This window comes from Corvus brachyrhynchos, unplaced genomic scaffold, assembly GCF_000691975.1.
Source record: "Corvus brachyrhynchos isolate BGI_N302 unplaced genomic scaffold, ASM69197v1 scaffold200, whole genome shotgun sequence".
Classification (NCBI taxonomy): domain Eukaryota; kingdom Metazoa; phylum Chordata; class Aves; order Passeriformes; family Corvidae; genus Corvus; species Corvus brachyrhynchos.
Genome location: NW_008236184.1, coordinates 6,775,775 through 6,796,356, shown reverse-complemented (window position 1 = coordinate 6,796,356; position 20,582 = coordinate 6,775,775). Strand labels below are relative to the sequence as shown.

General features: G+C 47.0%; 1 protein-coding gene across 1 annotated transcript in view; it reads right to left on the bottom strand.

Annotated features, from left to right (window-relative positions):
• IGDCC3 (immunoglobulin superfamily DCC subclass member 3) overlaps window positions 1-20,582 on the bottom strand; it is a 93,180-nt gene that overhangs the window by 20,276 nt on the left and 52,322 nt on the right. The window contains exons 5-7 of the mRNA XM_008638561.2: window positions 16,517-16,654; window positions 9,484-9,642; window positions 2,021-2,186 (exon numbers count right to left, since the gene is read on the bottom strand). Coding sequence (XP_008636783.1) covers window positions 2,021-2,186; window positions 9,484-9,642; window positions 16,517-16,654 — 463 coding nt within the window. The remainder of the gene's footprint in view (window positions 1-2,020; window positions 2,187-9,483; window positions 9,643-16,516; window positions 16,655-20,582) is intronic.

Here is a 20,582-nt window from a genome sequence, read left to right as displayed (position 1 = left end):
CTTCTATGGCAATATTAAGCAGAGTTTTAATCCAAATGAATTTTCTAGGAAACCATGTAATCTAATTAAAAAGCTCACAGTGCAGTTTAGTAGGTTCATTACTGGTAGATTCAAGATCCATCTTTACACAGACAAATATTTTCCAAGTGCAACAGACTGATAAATCCAAGACATAACCACAAACTGATTCTGCCTGGAACTAAGTGGGTTACAGCACTTAGTCATGCCCATGAGAGGAAAACAAAGGGCAAACTTGAAAAAGCTCAGGAAAACATCATCCGTTGATGTGTCTCCTCCACTTCATGGAGCTCCCAGCCCTGCTGCACCAGTGAGGGCATTTTCCAGACCGACAGCTTTGGAAACCACTAGGCATGGCCACTTGCCTAGAGCTGGCAGTTGGAGTGGACCAAGACTAGTGTGAAGGAAGACAAAAGTTCAACACTGTCGAGTATGGCAGCCTGAGGGCTCAGCTTTACAATCCTGTTACTATAGCTTAAGAAGATGCCACGTGTCAGCTGAGCCCCAGGAATGGGCTGAGCTCCCTCAGCCTATGCCAGATGCTGTAATCTGATCATTCAGCTCGCTGTGGAAAAGGCTGATGCAAAATTGCATTAAATGATTCCCATAAGAAAATGATTACAGCAATGTTCACAAAGTTGCAGTTCATGTGCATGGGTAGCACAGCTTCAGGCACAGGGACCTGGCCAGGAGACAGGACCATGACCAAAGACCCAACTCCGGCTCTCCTCAAGCAGTGAAGAGGAATGGTTTCACAGGGAAGATACCTGGGCGAGACACACAGCTGGATTCAGTGTCAGTTTTGCCATGGATTTAATGACCACTTGGACTTCATCACTTCTGACTTGGCTATCTCATCAATAAAAGGGGATGCACTAATTTCCCTCCTATCCCTTCTGCTCTGTTCATACCATAGAGGGCAGACATGCCTCAGAAAGCCATGCCATGAACTAGAAGACCACAAGCCTGAAGTGAGTGTCATCTGTATGTGCACATACAAAGTTTCCTGAAGCTTTAAAAATTTCCAGTTTGGAGAAAACCTCTACTGACTGAGATGATTTTATTACCACTCACACCTTCTTGCATCACACATCCTTCCATCACTCGTGTAACAAAGCTTTAAAAACCCCTCAAATGAGAAAACAAAAAGCCACATTATATAGACACTCAGAAAAATAAACTCACTCTTGTCCCCTGAGGAACAAACTGTGGTGCCTGCACAGCACTTCCCAACTGTCTAAACTGAAGGTCCAGACCCTCCAGCAAGGCTGGATACTTGCCTTCCTGAGACACATTTGTTAATACAGAGAGCAGCTATATGACACCACAGAGCACAAACCTCTACCAATACTTCAAGTTTACAACACAGGTGCTATTATTTTGCAGTGTATTTTTTCATGCTATTTCCATAGAAACTACATTGTCGACTGGTAATTTTCACACTAAGTGCATCATTTCCTCAGTACAAACATCCCCATCCCCTCACAGGAAAATGCAGTTATTTAGAGCTTAGAGAATACACTCTTCCCTGGTGAGATAGAAGGCTAAAATTTAGTGAAAGTCAGGCTCCACACAAGTATTATTTCTAATGTATTTGCATTTGCACACCCAGGCAGGTTAATGTTCAGGCGTTAAAGCACATTTCCTCCACTGAGGAGTGAATGTGGTCCCTGTCAGCTCCAGGAACAACATTTAGCCCTTCCAGAAATACCCAGATGATGATCAGGACAAAAGAGAAACTTTTCCTGGGTTCCTGCATCAACAAAGTCTAATGCTGATGTCCTGGCACAAAAAATCATGGAGCACCAAAATGTAGGACTGTAAGGTGCAGCCAGCAGGACTGAAGCAGTGTTTTAGTTTATCAAAGCCTAAGCTGAATCCACAGATCTGCTTCAGAACACTGCCACCTTCACATCAGCTCTTTGTTATGCAGAAAGCAAACCAACCTCTCTCCCACTCCCATTTCCACAGCGGTGTCAGAGCCCAGTGCACCAGGACTTACCTGTTGTTATTCTTCAGCTTGATGTGGTCGCTGGTCTCCAGGATCTGCCCATTCCTTAGCCACGTGATCTGGGGAGGGGGTTCCCCTTGGGCCACACATGTGAAGATGGCAGTAGTCCCCACAGGTCTGGAAATGGACTGGGGATGCTGCACAAACTCTGCTGGGGCTGAGAGGAGGAAGGAGAAAGAGGGTGAGAAAAGTCATGATGATCCCACTTTATCCTGGTACAAAAAATCCACCTTGTAAATAAGCATTGTCTGCCTGGGAACATGGGATACTTGGCCAACCCACAGCCCATGTCGCATGTGACTTGGTGTAACAAAGATAACTCTTGTTTGGATGGTGTGTCTGTAAACAATGCAATGCTGCTTTTTGGTTGCCCACCTCGGCACTCATGGCTTCACAAGAGGCACCTGAAGGCCAGATCAGAAGTGATGGAAAGCCGAGATGAGTCCTGCAGGGTTCAGACAAATGGGACCAAGCTTTAAGCCCCTTCACCTCTCCCTGGTCTTCCACGGAAAGCAACCCCAGTGCTGACCCTGGGGAGATGTGCTGTTTCCTCAGTGGCAGAGCTGAAGCAACACCCTGGCTTTGTCCAAAGGACCTGAATGGCATTAGCAAACTGCTTGAAATGGAAAGAAATGTATGGATATCATACAGCAATCTGGCAGGGTATTCTCTCCCCAGGAAATACCAGATTTGCTGCCAATTTTTCCTGTCAGCAGGAGATTGGGGAACCTTTTTTACCCCAGATCTTCGGTCTGGGACCCTTGGGGTCCTGCCAAGCCTGGCAGACTACACCATGCCTGTAACTGCTGCTCACCTTGCTACCAAATGTCTTCACCTTTGGCAATAACATTTCATAACAGAAAGGGATCTTCTTCTCCTTCCAGCAGCTCAAATTAGATTTTAAATCATTTATCAGAATAAACCAGCATATCAGCCTGCAGAAAGCAGGGCCTGACAGACACTGCCAAATAAGTGAGATTATTCAAGCAGTTCTGCTTCAAAGGGCAAAGTGATAAATATACTCCATGTTGCTACTGAAACCTAAAATCAGATGGAACCGGCAGCAGACACAATGAAGACAAACAGATAAGAGGCACAGGCCCATAATAAATTTACTGACTAACATCACATAACGGATGGCTGACATTAAATTTTTTTGACAAAAGAAAGATTACCGAGGGAGACACGTTCAGAGCCACTCACTGTCATTTTCCAAGCATGGGGTTGGTGGGCTGTGCCACCAGCGGAGATTATGGGATTGGAGAAGGGAGCAAACTTGTCCAGCAAAATATACTGAGGAGTGGCCAGGCTGCAAGTGGGATGCAAGAGTTGAGTCTTGTGGTTCATGGCCAAAACACCCCTTTGCAGCATTTTGGGGGTTTGCTGCAGCATTTTGGGGGGATAAAGCTCTTTCCCAGATGTGTGCAGGTAAGGGAAGAGCACGGCTACTGCTGTAACCCAGCCAAACTGCAGGGAGAGGTGCTTGTGTGAGAATAAAAGCCCAGCTGTGCAGATTCTAAGTCCTCCAAGCAGGAAGACAGAGAAATTCATCACAGAGCCCGTCCCCCTTGAAGGAGCCCCCTCCTTCATTTTTAATACTCAGAGGGAAGTGGAGCATGGCAGGCCTGACTTACGTTACTGGTACAGGGTATCCGCTAGCAGAGTTTATTGTCAGGCCACCGCTGTCAGCGCTCGGCTCCACTAATGCACCTGATCCCAGAAACCCAATGGACATGTACTTCCAGAATCTCCTGCTAAACTTCCCCATGTGACAATCAATCTCTTGCCCTTTTACTTCCCTTCTATGTTTTTGCTCTAGACTTACAGATTAAAACAAAATTCAGGATGGGTTCAATAAAAGTTAGAAGCAAGAATAAACAGGGGGAAACCCTCTCTTCCCTGCCATGAATGGCTCCTTTGTGGTGTACAGTGAGAGCATTAGAGACTTGATTTTCCTCAGCCTCCCGCCCCCCGCTTTGTGCTGGCGCAGTTTTGCAGGAGCAATTATTTTGCAAATGGCTGCACCTCCCTGCTTTCATCTGAGCTGCTGAGCTGCACCCACAGCACTCGCAGGTGCAAACCCATGATGCCAAGGAAGGGCACAGCCACCTTCCAGCTCCTCGCTGCAGCTTCATTAAAGATCCTCTTGGCTCTTTGCCTCTGCCTCCCCCTCGCTTCATCAAATCTCAAACCCACTGTTTGTTCCAGCAGAAACAAAGTTGAAATATGGAAAGAAGCATCCAGCATAACCCTTCTGGAACCACCAGCTCTCCTTATCCTCCCTTATTAGCCCGTGTCAAGAGGGAGTAATTGGAGCAGTGTCGCATGTGACTTGGTGTAACAAATGTGCAGCTGCGGCCGCTGGCTCGGTGCCAGTGACACTGTTCAGTGCCACAGCCCCACAGGTTCCTCAGGTCCCTGCTCCCCTCTGCCATTCTCCCTCTTTGCTGCCTTGCTAAACACAACCAGATCAAAACCCCAGCCCCTGCTTAACTTGCTTAAACTCTCTGGGGAGCAGGTTCCCACCTCTGCTGTGCTGAGCTGTCCCCTGTTCCATGGCATCCCTTGTTGCAAGACACAGATTGCCCTTCCACTGTTCCTGCTCTTCCTGGCTTTCCCCAGACATTGCTCTGACCTGTTCAGATCTCAACAGTGTGAAGCAGTAGTGCCAAATGGCTCAGGTCAAAACAGAAACCCATGGCATCAGAAGGATGTGGTCTGGGAACAGATGGAGTTTAAAGGACGTAGACTGAGTGGGTGCCCCTCTGCTACCTGGACCAGGATGCATCTGACCTGGTGTTCATAATCAGTGCCCCAAGGAAGACGCCCTCAGGCAACTGCTGTTGTGTGGACTCAGGGCAAATGGCTCCTTTCCCGGGCAGAAAAACATCTCCTCTCCTTTCCTAGGTCCCCTCCCCTGCCCTTCCAAATGATTTTGACAGGATCCAATAGTTTGCCACCCTGGGTTAGTGGGAAAGGAGCAGAATCCAACCCTGCCTGCTGCCAGGCCTGCCTTCAGCCAAGTCCTGCCCGCTGCCAGCCGTTCACCCTCCTCATCACTCATAATTAATAGAGCATCTTGTCAGGGCCCATCCCACCCTGCATGGAGGCACAGTGGCCTGAACACCTCTGCCCCTTCCACACTACATGCCAAAAGACCATCGCAGGCAGCCAGAGGAAGCATTTCTCAGCCCTCCATTAAGATTTTAATAAAGGTATTAATGGAGATCACTGTTAAGAGCAGAGGATTCAAACCTGGCAAGGAGGAGTGGGCAGGATCCAGCCCTGGTAACCAGAGCATTGATTATTCAGGACTTAATGGGAGGGAGGGGATCATGCAGTTTTAATGAATATTTAAAGACTTGACATTGGTATCAAAAAGCAATAACACTTAATACCACCCCCAGAATTGCTAACAAAGTGATTCAATAGCTTTTACTGCGCTCAGCAAACTGTGATAGCATGGAGATGCACTGCAACAGCAGGTTCTAACAGAGACCCAGATGGGCTCCATCTCTTTAGGGACATGTCAACAGGGACCAGCCACCAGTGTGTCCCCCAAGGTATGGGGGAGCTTTGCTGTCCTTGCCATGAGGTTGTAGTGTGGTGCTTATGGCAGCGCCTGACGGCTCACAGAAGGTCCCAAGGATCAGGGAGCACTGACAGGTCACTGAGAAGATACCAAGGATGAGGAAGCACTGACAGCCAATGCTCTGGTGCCAGACCAATCCATGCCTCTTGCATCACAGTGTGAAGTGTCATTAATTCTCAAGTGGACAAAGTGGCAGGGTTGGGGAGGGAAGCTGGGGTGAAGAGAAGGAAGAATAACATGGAAACAACAAAACCTCATAAATTAGGCTACTGGCACCCACAATAAGGGTAAAAAGGAGAAGTCAGGTCAGTGGGGAAGTCAGTCAAGCACAGCAATGGTGACAGAAGATTTAAGACAACTGCTGCTCACTTGGCTTCTCTCTGTTCACTATAGAGCATGCTCAAATGTTTACTTGAGTAACTTACAGTAGCAGTGATAGGGCTGCAAGGGCCAAAGATGGAAACTGTGCCCATGTCCCCTGGAAAACAGACAGAGAACACTCAAGGGGGCTGTCAATAGAGCCTGTCCTTCAGCCCTCATGAAATTCTTGTCCCAGCAAGGTGCTGGAGCTCCACACCAGCAGGATATGTTCCAATGTCACCCACAAGTGTGGTCCTGGAAGAATGCTCCAGAGGGATCACACACATCCTTTTCTGGAGAAGGAAAATGTGGACAGGAATGGAACTGCTCCATGGGGGACTCTGACTCACACAGCATGTATTGAAGCTGGTTTGCAGAATGAATTTAGGGTAAACTCAAGGACAAACCAAGTACCACAGAGCCTAAACCACAGCAACTGCAATACATCTGCTGCTTAATTCCACCCCGCAGCCAAGACTTGTGATGCCAGCAAGCAAGAACGATGGAAGAAACATCAGGAAGCGCAGTGGTGGCCGGATCTGCTGGACCAAGGAGCGCTGCCCAGTCCTGCCAACAGAAAGCAAGGCGAACAAGGCGGGTATTGTCAGCAGAGCCTTCAAACCCATGTCCTTAAGATGGGCCCTCATTTATGAGATGGGATCTCATTTTTCTGCATAGCTTTCAGGAGGAAATGAAGCGTGGAGTGGAGAACACTGGTGACCATCTGGCCATTCACAGCCCATCAGTTTGTTATGACACCAAACACATAATAAAGCACAAAAGATTGCGCAGGAGGTAGAGGGAAAGTGCTTTGATATATTTTTTTCCTTGCCACCGAATCCTGCTCTTCCCTCCCCTCACACACACGCATACCCTCGGTTTCAGCCAGCACCGCATTCGGCCCTTCGACAACTCCCCCCGTGAGACTTTCATTCGAAGCCCAGCACAAAGCAATATTCAAATGGCTGTGCCAGGATCTGAAGGGAAAATGGAAACTTTCTTGTGTGAGAACCTTACAAAAGAGATCAAAGGAGCCTAAGTGGCCAAGGGAGGGCAGGGAGGGAAGGAGTGGGGGATTGACGCCTTCTACTCTGGAGGGAGGAGGAATTCCCAGGAAGATAATACAATGGTGTTAGATTATCTGAAGGAAAACCTGCAATGGAAAGGACATTACTGCTGGAGGAAGAGCAGAGCCTTGTGTTGGGACACCTCTGCCCACGCAGCTGCTGGATGGAACAAGGACCACTGCTGGCAGCAGGAGGGAGGACAGGGTCTCAGTTCCAGCCTCCCGCTAACTCCCTGCCTTACAACAGGAAACATCGCCCTTTCTCCTCCAGTTTCCCACCCATAAAACGTCCCTCCTTCAAAAGACATGGGGAAAGTTAATTTGTGCCTCCAGGCACTTCAAGGGCCCCTGCATAAAGGCAGCAAGTACCTGGCCTGGTGTGCTTTGAGGATGTGGTATTGTCCTAGCCCTGTGCTAACTTCCTCTCCAACCAGGCTTTTGATAACGCGCTCTTTGCTTTTCTTCTCTTTACGGATGTAATTTGCATCGCTGACATCTTGACAAAGATAAAACCCACAGTCTCCCATGTCAGTCATTATCGCTGTTTTCTTCACAGACGAACCTGAACAGCAATCATTTGTACCTCTCAGCTGGAAAATTCAGGCAAAATAAGATGCAGAGGCAGGAAAAACTGCTTCCAGAGGGAGGGTGAGCAAACCTGGGATGAGCTCAGCTGCCTAGCCGGGGTCTGCCATTACCCTGACTGGGGAACATTCCCTTAAAAAACATGAAGCATTTTAAGGATGGGCAATACAGGCTGGGGTCCTGGACACTGCAGGTCCTGTCTAATGGCTACTCCAAGGACACACTGGCCACACTTCTCCACACCACTGCCAGCTTCTCTGCTGAGGCTGAATACAAGAGCATCCCCCTTCCACAGAAAGACTGGGCTCCAATGGCCCCGTGAGTAACATTTTATGCACAAATTCTTATCTTTGCTCCCCAGGAGAAAATCCACAGTAATTCTACGGGAGCTGAACTCCAGCACTAGACCAGCTCTTCGAGAGCTGATGTTCTAATCTCCAAAAAGACTAAGAACTGCCAATCTGCAGCAATAAGAAGTTGTGCTACCTTTCACCCTATCATTCAGTTGCTAACAGGAGTAGTCAACTGTATTCAATGGCTGTATTTTTACAACTTCATAGATTTTCCAAGTAATTTGTTTTGGGTCTGCCTCCCTGCCTCCTGGACATCAGCTTGGCACTTGGGCTTAGGAGACCTCTCCTACATGCACCATGTTCAGAGCTGTCCTGCAGCAGCTCTAAAGGGTTTGTATCAGTACAGAGAGGTTGCTCTTAGTGCCAGGATTGATGTTTCTTAATAAGGGGATTCATAGCTGTGCCAGTTGGGAAGTCCCCTCATTGCACTGCTCACCCAGAAATCCAAGAGCAAAAGAAACAGCAAGTGTTCACCTTGTCTCATGTTTGATCAGCACCTGGGGCTCAGAAGGCACAGGCAGCCCTTTCCACAGCCTTTCTACATTGCTCCTCCATGGCTGGTGGGATCACCACCAGCGACTCCTAGGATCTGTCAGGTGACATCAGGGCTGGAGCAGGGCACTTTCCCCCTCAGCAGCACGAAAGGTTCAATTAGCGGCTCCGGCAGGAGGTGTGTAATTTTAGATTCAGGATATCATCAGTCAATAGTTAATGAGTGAACTGATGAGAGCGTGAGATGCTTTAAGTGGACTAGCTTGAAGAGGAGGTGAGTGCCTGTAATCAGGGGCGAATTGCTGCCATTCAGAGTATGCTGCCAGCTGGGTTTGCCTTCACAAATACTTGCCTGGCTCCCCTCACCATGGAGACTGGTCACACGGAGCATGTGGAAAGGATTTGTGTGCTTTCCCTAGTGCTGATCTCTGCTTTGGGCTGAACTGCCCTTTACAAGTAGCATTTCAGGACAGTTGCTGCAGGAAGAGGAACAACCTGCATCCTATGGGCATGGTCCCCAAAGGGTGCTTCACTCAGGTCATGGCAATGGGCTCAGACAATGTCAATTGCTACAGGAAACAATCTCACAGACTTTTAGGAAATGGTTTTAGACTTACTGGTGCCATTTCAGTTGGAGAACAATACTCTGTGAGTGGTATCCACTGCTGGATATCACTGCCAGAGTTGTATCTATCATTCAGAGGTGTCCATGAGACAAATTTGGCTGATTAATTCAGGCTTTCTGCTGAGATGTACAAGTATGATAACAAGTAACAACCACTGTCTGCTAAGACAAAGAAATGCCTGTGATGGGGTGGGAAACCATTGCAGGCCACGCAGCTGATGCCTCAGCTGAATGATACCTGGTTGTGACTCACCTGCGTGGGACACAGACACACACCCACTTGGGAAACCACGTGTCCAGAGAAGAAGTGCTTTGTTTGGTACCACCAGAGATGAAGTCAGCACTTGTCCAACCCAAGCCCTCAGGGTCCCAGTGGCTCACCTTGCACGACGAGGCTGCCCTGCGCGGTGCGGCGCACCCGCGTGCCGGGTTTGTTGGCGGCGCACACGTAGATGCCAGAATGCTGCACCGTGAGGTCTGAGATCATGAGGTTTCCTGTGCCCAGCACCTGGATCCCCTCCACGCCAATCGGGCGGCCATCTGAAAGAAGGAGAGAAGGACAAGAGTCACATGCTGGACTTCTGCATGAGGTTCTCCAGGCCATAGCCCTCAGTGAAGTCCTATCTAAGTACTTATGGAACGGTGCCAGGTTCTGCTACTGGCATTTGAAAAGTGAAGTTAATGGGATTTAGCTGATGCTCTTATCAGAACTGCCTTCTGCAGAAGGCCAGATCCTTATTTACATGTTTGCCCAAAATCATTCTTTGTGCTGCTTAAAAACCCAAAGTACCACCACAGGAAATGTGAAAGCTTTCAACCACATGTTCAGATTAAGATGAAGCACCCAGAACACAGTTCAACAGAGGGGTTAAACCAAGATAAATCATCTCAGCTTCTCTGAGCCATTGCCTGGGTTCTTGCATTAGAATGAGCAAGGATCCAATGAGCTCAATAGCCTATTTCCAACAGAGAGGCTTCAAGAAGAAGTTCAGCCAACCTACTGCAGTGTTTCCCTGATGCACTTTCCCAGCCACCAGCAATTTATGACTTGTAGATTACCTGATCCAGAAGTTATACCACTTTACCTGATAACCCTTGATGGATTTTGTGGCTTCAGAAAATAAGAGAATACTTGATTTTTGATTCCTTAGCCCTTGAACACACACTAGCTCAGGGCCAAGGGTTAGGGTTGGTCACTCTCTGAGCTGGTGGTTAGATCTCAGTTACTCTGGCTTGGAAAGGCAACTGAAAAGAGCTGCCCCCATCCTGAGTGCTGGATATGAGGCATGTGAAATAGTTCAGTATCAGGGAATTCACTTCTTCCCTGTTTTCTCTGGAAAATTCCCAGCCAGCTCTAATTACAATGTGTTTCATTAGTATCAGGCTATTGCTTTCTATTGTTTCATTGATCTGTGTTTTAAGACACTGTCTGACAAAGGCAGCTCTAAATCAGGCCTAGCACATGTCAGGGTGTCTGAGCAGAGGGGCAAGGCAGGGGAGGAGTTTTACTGGAGGAGCAGTTAAAGGGAGCATGCTTTCAATCAGACAGGAATCATGAATTCAGTTCTCTCAAGTTTGCTCATGGAGGAGTTTAAAGAACCTACAGAAACCAGAGAAACAAGAAGCAGCCCTGGTGATGTCCCCACTTGACCATCCCATGAGACTTCCATACTCATGTGCTCCACTACAGTAGAAGAGGCCTGATCTTGTGCTCCAAAGTCTGTGCCATAATCTTGCCACGAGCTTCATGGTCCAACACAGACAGCATGCAGGGCTGGCTAAAAGTTACCCAGCAATTACATGCTTTAGATGTAATGTCATGCTTTGCATAATAAAAAATATTAGAGAGTTTGGGTCATTCATAACCAGCAGGTTCTGGAATAGATTGGGAAAACCCCTGCTCCTCCATGGACTGCAGGTGGATCTCTGCTTACCTGTGGAACTCCAAGGGCTGCAGAGGCACAGCTGCCCCACCACAGGCTGCATCCCAGCCTGCAGGGGAATCTCTGCTCCAGTACTGGGAGCAGTTCCTGCCCCTCCTTCTGCACTGACCTTGGGGTCTGCAGGGCTGTTCCTCTCACATGTTCCCACTCCTCTCTGCAGCTGCAATTTGCTCTTGTGCAGTAACTTTTTTCCCTTCTTAAATGTTACCCCAGAGGTGCTACCACCATTGCTGATGGGCTTGGCCTTGGGCAGTGGTGGGTCCATCTTGAAGCCAGCTGGAATTGGCTCCACTGGATATGAAGAAGCTCCCAGCAAATCCTCATTAAAGCCATCCCTGTAGCCCCCACACTACCAAAACCTTGTCATGCAAGCCCAATACAATCATAGGAGTGAGGGATCCCATTTCAGATTCTGGGCAGCATCCCTCTAGGAAACATCGGAAAAGCATGGACTGAGAGCTACAAAAGTACTTCCCAAACCTATCTCCTGCCATGCTCTTCATATATTGTTTTTCAGGAAATTTTGAAGCTTGAAGGTTTCCTTGCTTCATTAGACAGGAAATGCCAGACCTCTTCATTATTTGCATTGCAAAGAAAAATGCTCAGGTCTTTTAGAGAGAGAAAAACAATGTCATTAAATGATCACACTGCTGGCCAAGCCACTGCCGCAGTAAATGGCTCAACCATAAAAAGGACAGTAAAACATGACCTGTCCCACATTTAATGAGCAATAACAAGGAACCATTCCTTCCAAACAGCATTTGAACTGAAGTGTAAAGAGGTCTGAATTAAATCCAAATTGAACTTGATTTCATCTTTTAAATTAGACCTTTCAGAAGTCTGTATTTACAATAGGCATAAAAATCAAATCTCTCTCTTGAGGGAGGGATGGGACCAGTGAAAGATGAAAAGTGGTCATACCTGGATCCTTCATCACATCACTGCCTTGAGAAATACCACAGAAATGTGACTTGAATGTCAGCAGTTTTACTGTATTATTTATAACGTGCTCTATCATTTAAGCATGCAAAGACTCAGCCTGCAGCAGGTGCTTCCCCCCAAGTCCAAATACCAGCATCAATATGCCCTCAGTTATCTCTCCAACCCCAGCTATTAGAGGTGTAGTGGTCTGAAAAAACAGCACCTGTCCACACATCTTTCATTTCCCTGGAGAACACAGCCCTCCAAGCTCAGAAACCTCAGTGGATCTGCCATTTGGGTCAGCGTGGCCATCCCTAACAGCTAGCAAAGATCACTGTGCCAGATCATCCCAGACACCTCTCACCTCAACTCCTCCCCTTCAAAAAGCACTGAAAAGGGCTTCTACAGAAACATCTCTACTTTCCCAGTCTGTTCCATCCTTCTCACTCTACTGTGCCTCACTCAGCCTGAGCCGTCCTGCAGTCAGCTAGAAGGTCTTCAGCTAATATCTAGTCCAACTTAGTAACACTGACAACACATATAAATAATACAGAGTGTTTACACAAGAAATTCCATGCATCCTGAAAGCTCTGCACTTTGCAGAACTGCTGTGCTGAGGGACTGATGTCTCACACCTGCTTTGCAAAAGTTGCTATTTATTTTTACCCTGTTTTCTTTACACGGAGACCTGAAGAATGGTTTGGACGAAGCAATCCAAACCCTGTAAAAATCCACCTTCCTGGCATCACTTGCCACCGCTAAGTCATCTCTTCACATGGAGATCTGAAAGACTGCAAAAGCACTTGCTCAGTTCCCAAAGCTCTCAGGACCCAGGCAGGCTTGAAACCACTGCTCATTTAACACGACCTTCTACTTCTTTTAAAGAAGTCAAAGAGCAGAAAATTTGAGGGCTGGCTGAAAAAAAGCCAGTCTGGAGGGAAATGTCTTTCGATCCTCAATTGATGAGGACAAAAGGGGGAGGCTCAGCTGTTGTGAAGAGCAGACAGACCTCTAATTAATAAAGGAGACCATTCTCCAAATGGGAGATGCCCCCAAAAGATGCTCTGGCTATAGACAAGTAGAGAGTTCACTGAATCATAGGATGGTTGGGGCTGGAAGGGACCATAAAGATCATCTCATTCCAATCCTTTCCACGGGCAGGGACATCTTCCACTAGACCAGGTTGCTCCAAGCTCCATCCAACCTGGTCTTTGACACTCCCAGGGATGGGCCAGCCACAGCTTCTCTGGGCAACCTGTGCCAGGGCCTCACCACCCTCACAGAGAAGAATTTCTTCCTAATATTCAATCTAAATCTACCCTCTTTCAGCTTAAAGCCATTCCCCCTTGTCCCATCACTGCACACCCATGCAAAAAATCCCCCTCCAGCCTTCCTTTAGGCCCCTTTAGATACCTCCAGGTTCCCTGTTGGGGTGAAGTCTGGATGAAAGACGCCTGCGGTTTGGGAGCCACATTATTTATTTTTCCAAGGTGTATGTGATGCTTTCTGGAGCCCATTCTCTGCCTGCTAACTGAGTGATTGGCACACTAGCACCAATTACAGAGCCCCCTTAAAACGTGCCAGGCGATATGAATATGCAACAACAGGAACGCCTTTCTTTTATAAGTAGCAAGTAGAAAGAAAGTAACAACTTTCTAATGTTGATCATTTAGGTCTTTTGTGAATTCTTTGTATTGTGTCATAGTAGCCTTCCACTTTTTAGACACATGGGTCTCCTGCTCCTGCGGACACTGGGCACTATGGATTAGCATATTTAGAGTACATTGCAACAGTTGACTATTCAGTATGTGAAGTGGTGAAATTTACTCTATTATTTCTAAACACTTACGGGAACGGTGCTCTTGTCAACCAGTCAGCCATCTATTGCAAGCTTCTGTGTCCAATAAGTTACCAATTAATTGGCTCCTACAATTGTTGTATAGTTTACTTCTTGAATGGCTCCCTCTTTAGTAATTTCCTTCCCATTGTGCGGCCCTTTCTGACAACTTCTGTATAACGCTATCAGATAATCACTGTCCTTTCTTTCTTGCCTCACTTTTCTGTATCTCTCTAAATAGTTTATTATTCTGCTTTGGTACCTTTTATGGAGGCCAGCTCAGTGGCCTGTCAGTTAAAGAGTAAGGATACATTAAAATCGTCATTCATTCAAAAGGCTTTGCAGTAAGTGCCCAGGATATTAATTTGTGCACACATACAGGTCCAAGCCTGAAGTGCATAGCTCTGAAAGGAAAATCCCTATCTTCCCTGAACAAACCCTTAATGATTTTACATCTCTCTCAGAGCCTGCTCTCTAATGAATGTTGACATTTCATGCACGGCGAGACACAGGAATTCTGTTTGTGGTCAGGGGCTACAACATATTCCCAAAGAAATTAAATTCAAAATTGATTGTGTGACACTCAAAAATTGTCCCAGAATCCGAATTATTTCCTTTAAGCAAAATATAGCTGCCTTTCCCACTGAAAACAGGCCAGGTTTTAGCAAAGCCAAAGCAAGAAGTGCAAATGGTGTTTATGGCTTGATTTCCCCTGTACCAGAAAGCTGTGAAAGCAAAATTGTTCTTTTGCTTCTTTTTGACAGAAGAAATGCCACAATGTCAAAACTGTGAGCAAAGGGGTTCAGAAGGGGTTTCCAAAAAGGCAGCGTGCCCTGTGCAAAGCCCCAGCACAACAGCAATGCCACAGCTCTTCCTTACTTCTACCAGGCAAGAAAGATGCTCACACAGAATTGACTTTTTTTGCTTAAATTAAGCCATTCCTTTTGCTAAATCAGCTTCATCTCTAAGACTTTGTGGCTGTGGATTTTTTTATTTCTGCAAATGGATTAAAAGTGGTTTTTTTCCTAAGGTGAGTGAATTAACTGGTTATCTAAGCTAAACTGGCTCCGTAGGAAGAACTTCAGGAAGAAGACCTTTACATGGGAGGAAGCCAGAGATGACAGATACTCTGAGGACCTCCCTGTCCACCATAAACCCCTCTCCCTCTTCGTGATCACAGAGACAAGGACACATAAAAGCATTTCCGAAATGGCTACAAAGACATGACAAACTCTCCAAGTCATCAGAGAGCCCATGCACCACGTCGCTATCAGGATCACTGTCATAATAAACAAGACCTTGTGATGCTTTGGACAAAAATAACAGGATCTGTTTCCCCTTCAGTAGCTCTGATTCTGCCGCTGTGCTGCAAAGCAGCGTGGAGAGGGTATTTATTTTTGGTGGAAGGCAATGCTGAGCTCAGACCATCCAGACAAACATCACACACTGCTATTACATCTTCATTATTGCACTGTTCTATAGAGACAAGTGTTTTGAAGAAGGTAATAAGCACTTATAATTAAGGCAATTATAAAGTAGTTTATTATAGTTGAGCACTAACATAGAGCTGCCTTGTGTCCAAGAGAACCAAACCAGTGATACAGAGTGTCTGGGGAATTTTTAAAACAGCATCAATCTGATGGTTATTGCTCTGGAGGCAAAAATGCCAGTTAGTGGCATACACAGGCTGATTTTACAAGCCACCAGAGGATGCAAGGAGGGAAAACATGGAAAAAATGTGCAACTGATATTGGATGCAAGTCCTGATTCCCTGGCAGGCAGCTCTGGAGCAGGAAGTCACCCTGCCCATGAGCTGACCCTGACCCTTGGAGAGCCATGGGGGTGTAGTCCCACATCCAGCACAGCAGCATGAGACAGGATTATCCCTGTTTGTGCTTCACAGCCACCTTGGGAGACACTGGGAAATGAGCATCCCAAAAATGATGTGACCTCGAGGACTGCAAGATCTTGGGAAATCCTAACTCAACCCAACCCCACTGTGTGCACAGGCAGAGTTACAAGCTCTGGGAGATAAAACAAAATCCATCAGCTCTTCACTCAGCACAGGTTTCTGTAGGGCAATGGGAGTGTTGGTCTGAGCAAAACAGTTTCTAAGCTATCATCACAAAGTTAGAACCTAAAATAAACCATAGAGAAACACAGCCTTTTGCTCTTCCTCACTTGCATGATGCCATCAGACACTGTCTCTGGTTTCCATGCTGATTTAAAAACATATCACGGATCCCAGCAGCAAGCATTTGTTTTTTCAGGGCTTCAGACACACTACTTTAAACACCCTCCCCCCCTTAAAATTGTTTTAAAACTCCCTGAACAGGCAGCAAATTTCTTTCAAGTCTGTTTTTATGTGAAAGATATGTTTGTGTATGATTTTGCTTTCTCTAGGCCAACAGTGGTGATGTTTTTGATGCAGCAGAAGAAGATGCTGTCACTTGAGAAAAGATAAAATTATCACCTTTCATGAAACATCTACAGGTTTAACCAACCCACTTCTCTAACAGCTGAAAACAGAATCTTGGCAGAGAGAAAAAACAAAGTGTAGACATGAGGATAAAAAGCACTTCAAGCCTACAATTAGCTTCCGTGGGAAGGGAGAGGATGAATCAGTTGTATAAAATAGTCAGTGGCACCTACCTATTTCCTACCTGATGGCTATGGAGAGGAGGAAGAAATCCCAGTGACCCCCAGGGCTTACCTAGGCGGCTCCAGGAGACGATGGGCCGGGGGTTGCCGGTGGCAATGCACTCCAGCACTGCCGTCTGGTGCACGGTCAGCGTCAGGTTCTCTGGGCCCACAAGAATCATGGGGTCCTTGTACACAGTGGAGTGGGAGCCTGCAAAGACAGCACATTTGTCAGAAGGCATCTGATTCCCTCTTGTTTAAAGGGAACATCGAGGACTTCAGGCATCCTCTAAGTACATCTCTTCTAAGTACATATCCTCTTTCATCGGGAACTGTAGTGAGAGGAGATGGAGTAATGAGTTCAGACTGGAAGAGGGGAAATCTAGGTTAGGTATTTGGAAGAAATTCTTCCCTGTTAGGGCAGTGAGGCCCTGGCAGAGGTTGCCCAGAGAAGTCAAACACTTCCAGGGATGGAATCCATAAGGCCAGGCTGGACAGGACTTGGAGCAATCTGGTCTAGTGCAAGGTGTCCCCGTCCATGGCAGGGGGTGGAATGAGATGATCTTTAAGGGTCCTTCCAACCCAAACCATTCTACGATTCTAAATGATGTGGATGGTGTAATCCTCAATAAATCTGAGATGTACATGAAACAAAAGGAGCACAATGTTTGTGTGACAGTCACACTGAACATGTTTAGTGTGCATTGTTTATTCCTGGGGAAAACCCCTGAACCAATGATCCAGCCACAAACAGCCCTGTTTACACTTGGATATCAGCAGCATAAAGAAGGAACTGCGCTGTGAACTGCAAAGAGAAGATGTGCATGGTATATAAGGAAAACACAACATGCAGGAGAGCAGAAATGAAAATAAATGAAGGAGTTGCTTTATCTTTTAGCATCTCAAGCCATATAGTAATTCATACAGTCCACAATGCCTAACTTTGTGAGCATCTTCTCTTGCTGCTGGTGTCATTTGCTCCAAATGCCCCATCCTGGGACAAGATCCTTCTGAGAGGAAACTCCTCTGGTGACTGCACCCCAAAGGGTGGTCATTTTCCTACCATTTTCCTGCAGGGAGAGGATGCATCCCATTGCTCTGATATAACTGTGACACATTTGCTGCTCATGAAACAATCACTAATCCTTTATTTGCACTATAGTAGCACCAAGTGGCAGCAACCAAGAATGAAACCCGTTGTGCAAGATGGATGTACAGACCCATAACAGAACAAAATCCTGGCACGAGGACCCTGGACACCAGACAGGCACAAGAAAGGCAAAAGAAAACGCATTTCACTAGACAGAACGAGAGCATGGGACAAAAGCATCATCCTGTGTTACATACACCACAGCTGAACCCACATCTCCTGACTCCCAAAAAAGTGCCTTATCCCTGCTGTCCCTGCAGCCTTTACTCCTATTTGTTGAGAGCAGGAGAGGAGGATATTCTCAGTTCTCAGTAAACAGGAACAGTGAAAATCTCTGCATTAGTCTTTCTTCCTGTCTCTGATAAGAGCTGAGTTATACTCCAGAAATGCTGAGGTCAAGCAGTGTTTAAGAAATTCCATCAATCTTACAGCTGCTGGCAAAAAAAGCTCTGTACACCTGCAGAGAGAAATACTTGGGCTCGTCATCTGCCGCTGAGCAGGAGTGGGGCACAGGGAGGGCTGGGGAGCACAGCCCTGGCTGGGCTTTACCATAGGGACCATCCCACACTGACTCCTGTACATGGACTTCCCAATGTTCAAAAGGCTCGTTAAAGAGAAGTGATCCACCAAAATCTATCTACAGGGGCTCTTCTCCAAGAAAAACAATTTCTTTCTGCACTTTTGAGTGTTATCCTTTCACAGCAGCTCAGAGGCTGGAATCAGGGCATAGCAGGGGGATTCCACAGTGGTCCAAGGGCAAGCACAGATCAGAGCAGCTTGTTTGTTAATTGTTCCTACGGGGGCCAAGCAGGGAGCAATAAAGTGACTCCGAGCTTGTGTGTAAATGGGCAAAATCCAAGAAAAATCACCGTGTCAGTGTGACTTAAGAGTAGACTTTCTCACTAAATGCATTTCACTGCAAGCCATAAAATGCAGATTTTTTGATGAGAACCAGAATGCACAATAAATTCATATGACCGGCTGGTTAACCCCAAGAGATCTGAAAAACAATACCTTCCCCTCAGTACCTCGGAGTGCCTTTAAAACCCATGTAGATTTATTGTTCTGAATCACAATACTAAATGTTCACGCTTAGAATAATACGGTATTATCAGCGTATTATATAGCGATTTCAATATTTCAAAACATGGAGAAATGAAATGAATTGTCCAAGGTCACCCAAGAATATCAGCAAATGGGAGCCAAGCTCAAAGCAGAATTTATAAAACACATTAGCTTGACAACAAAATATTTTAAAATCTCATTCTTTGATTTCTACTCTGAGTCTTAGACATTCAGGTTTTTGAGTGTGGATTCAGCTCCCTGAGTTTGGGCAAATGCTGTCCAACTCTGGAAGTGGCATTTCCACCACTGCTCACCTTCTCCTGCAAAGGCCAGGGAATGGTCCTGTAGCCTTGCTGTTGAGCACACCACCCAAGGCAGTGACAGCTCCAGGGGCAGCAGGGACGGGGACACAGCAAGGACATGGACACAGCAGGGACACAGCAGTCAGATGCCAGCACGACACAAAGGGGCCAACCATGTCCCACCATCAAGAAGGAGGTTTCCTTCTTCAACCAGACCAGCCCTTTGATGCAGGGTCAGGAAGGAAGGAGTGACAAATCAAGGGACTCATGACAGGCCAGTGCTGCTGGAGCTCAACAGGGTTCAGGGCAGTGCAGGGATTTATTCTGAAAGGGGAAAAGGCTCTAATGATGCCTGTGGTCCCCTGGGACTCCACCAGCAGCAGTCACAGTGAGGATGGGGAGGTCCCCAGTCCTGCCAGCAGTGACAGGCACTCCAGCAGGGATGGGAGGGTTGCCTGCCAGATCTTGATCAAAAGGACAGCAGCAGAGAGAGCTGTAGCTCTCACTGGAAAGGTGTCAGTGCAGAGAGGCAGGCAGCCCCTCGGGAGCAGCTCCGCTGAGCAGGCACTTGAAAATAATCAATCAGCGGGACTGGAAGACATCTCTGTGCTGCTCACTGCTGGCAGCCCTGCCACCACTGCCAGGGAGAGGAGGGAGAGCGTTGTGAGCAGGCTCCTTCCCCCCCCACAGGCAGCCACCCTCGTCTTCCTCTCCCACGAGGCTGTGGCAGTGCCCTGCAGGGCACAGGCTTCCAGAGCCCATCCTCATTCTCTCCCTCCTCCCTCTCCAGGCAGGGCTTGGTTTGGAAACCTCAGGGAGGCAGACCTGGTGCTTCTCTGTTGGTGAAGCAATGGCTGAAGCTGTTGCCCTGCAGGGAAAAATGGGAGCCCTCCCACCACCATGAAGAGCAGAAAGACCATTCCCTTCACCCCTGACACAAGAGGAAGGCGATACAAAGATTTGCAAGAATTCTGCTTACCCCATCATGCCTAATGCAATGTGCACAGCAGCACTCTCGTTAGGTCAGTATTCACTGACACGATACCCACACCAGTGAAGCAATGCCCCGTGCACCTCTGTGGCTCACCACAGCCTCTGCTGCCGTGCCAAAGCCCAGGGTTCACATGCTAACACATACCTGCTGTCCAGTTCTAACAGATATTTGTGTGTTCTTAGCAAACACCACAGAGCATAAAGCTTTTCCATGGAGGTTTAACCCACAGCAATGAGTTTTCCATGCAAATGTCCAGTTCCAGCAGCTCTGCTGATGTGCAGGCACTGAAGCATGGTCCAAACCCTTCAACAAACACTTACAGACGGTGCCCATATTCATCATCCGACTACTTTAAGGAGGAGAAAAAACCACAAATGTTTCACAGACAGGAAACCTGGAAAATATCCATCTGCAATGTGGGATGGTCAGATGAGAACAACTAGCACTTTCTGCCCTGCAAGAAATAATAACTCAGGCCAGTAAACTGACACAAAGAACTTCACCACATCGATAATTTACTGTTCTTTTTTCCCTCCATGTGGCTACTGTTCATGTAGATCAAGCAAACAGATAAGTAACAGGCACCCGAAGCTCCAAGGTCTTTCAGAACCAGTTAACCTGCTTTCTT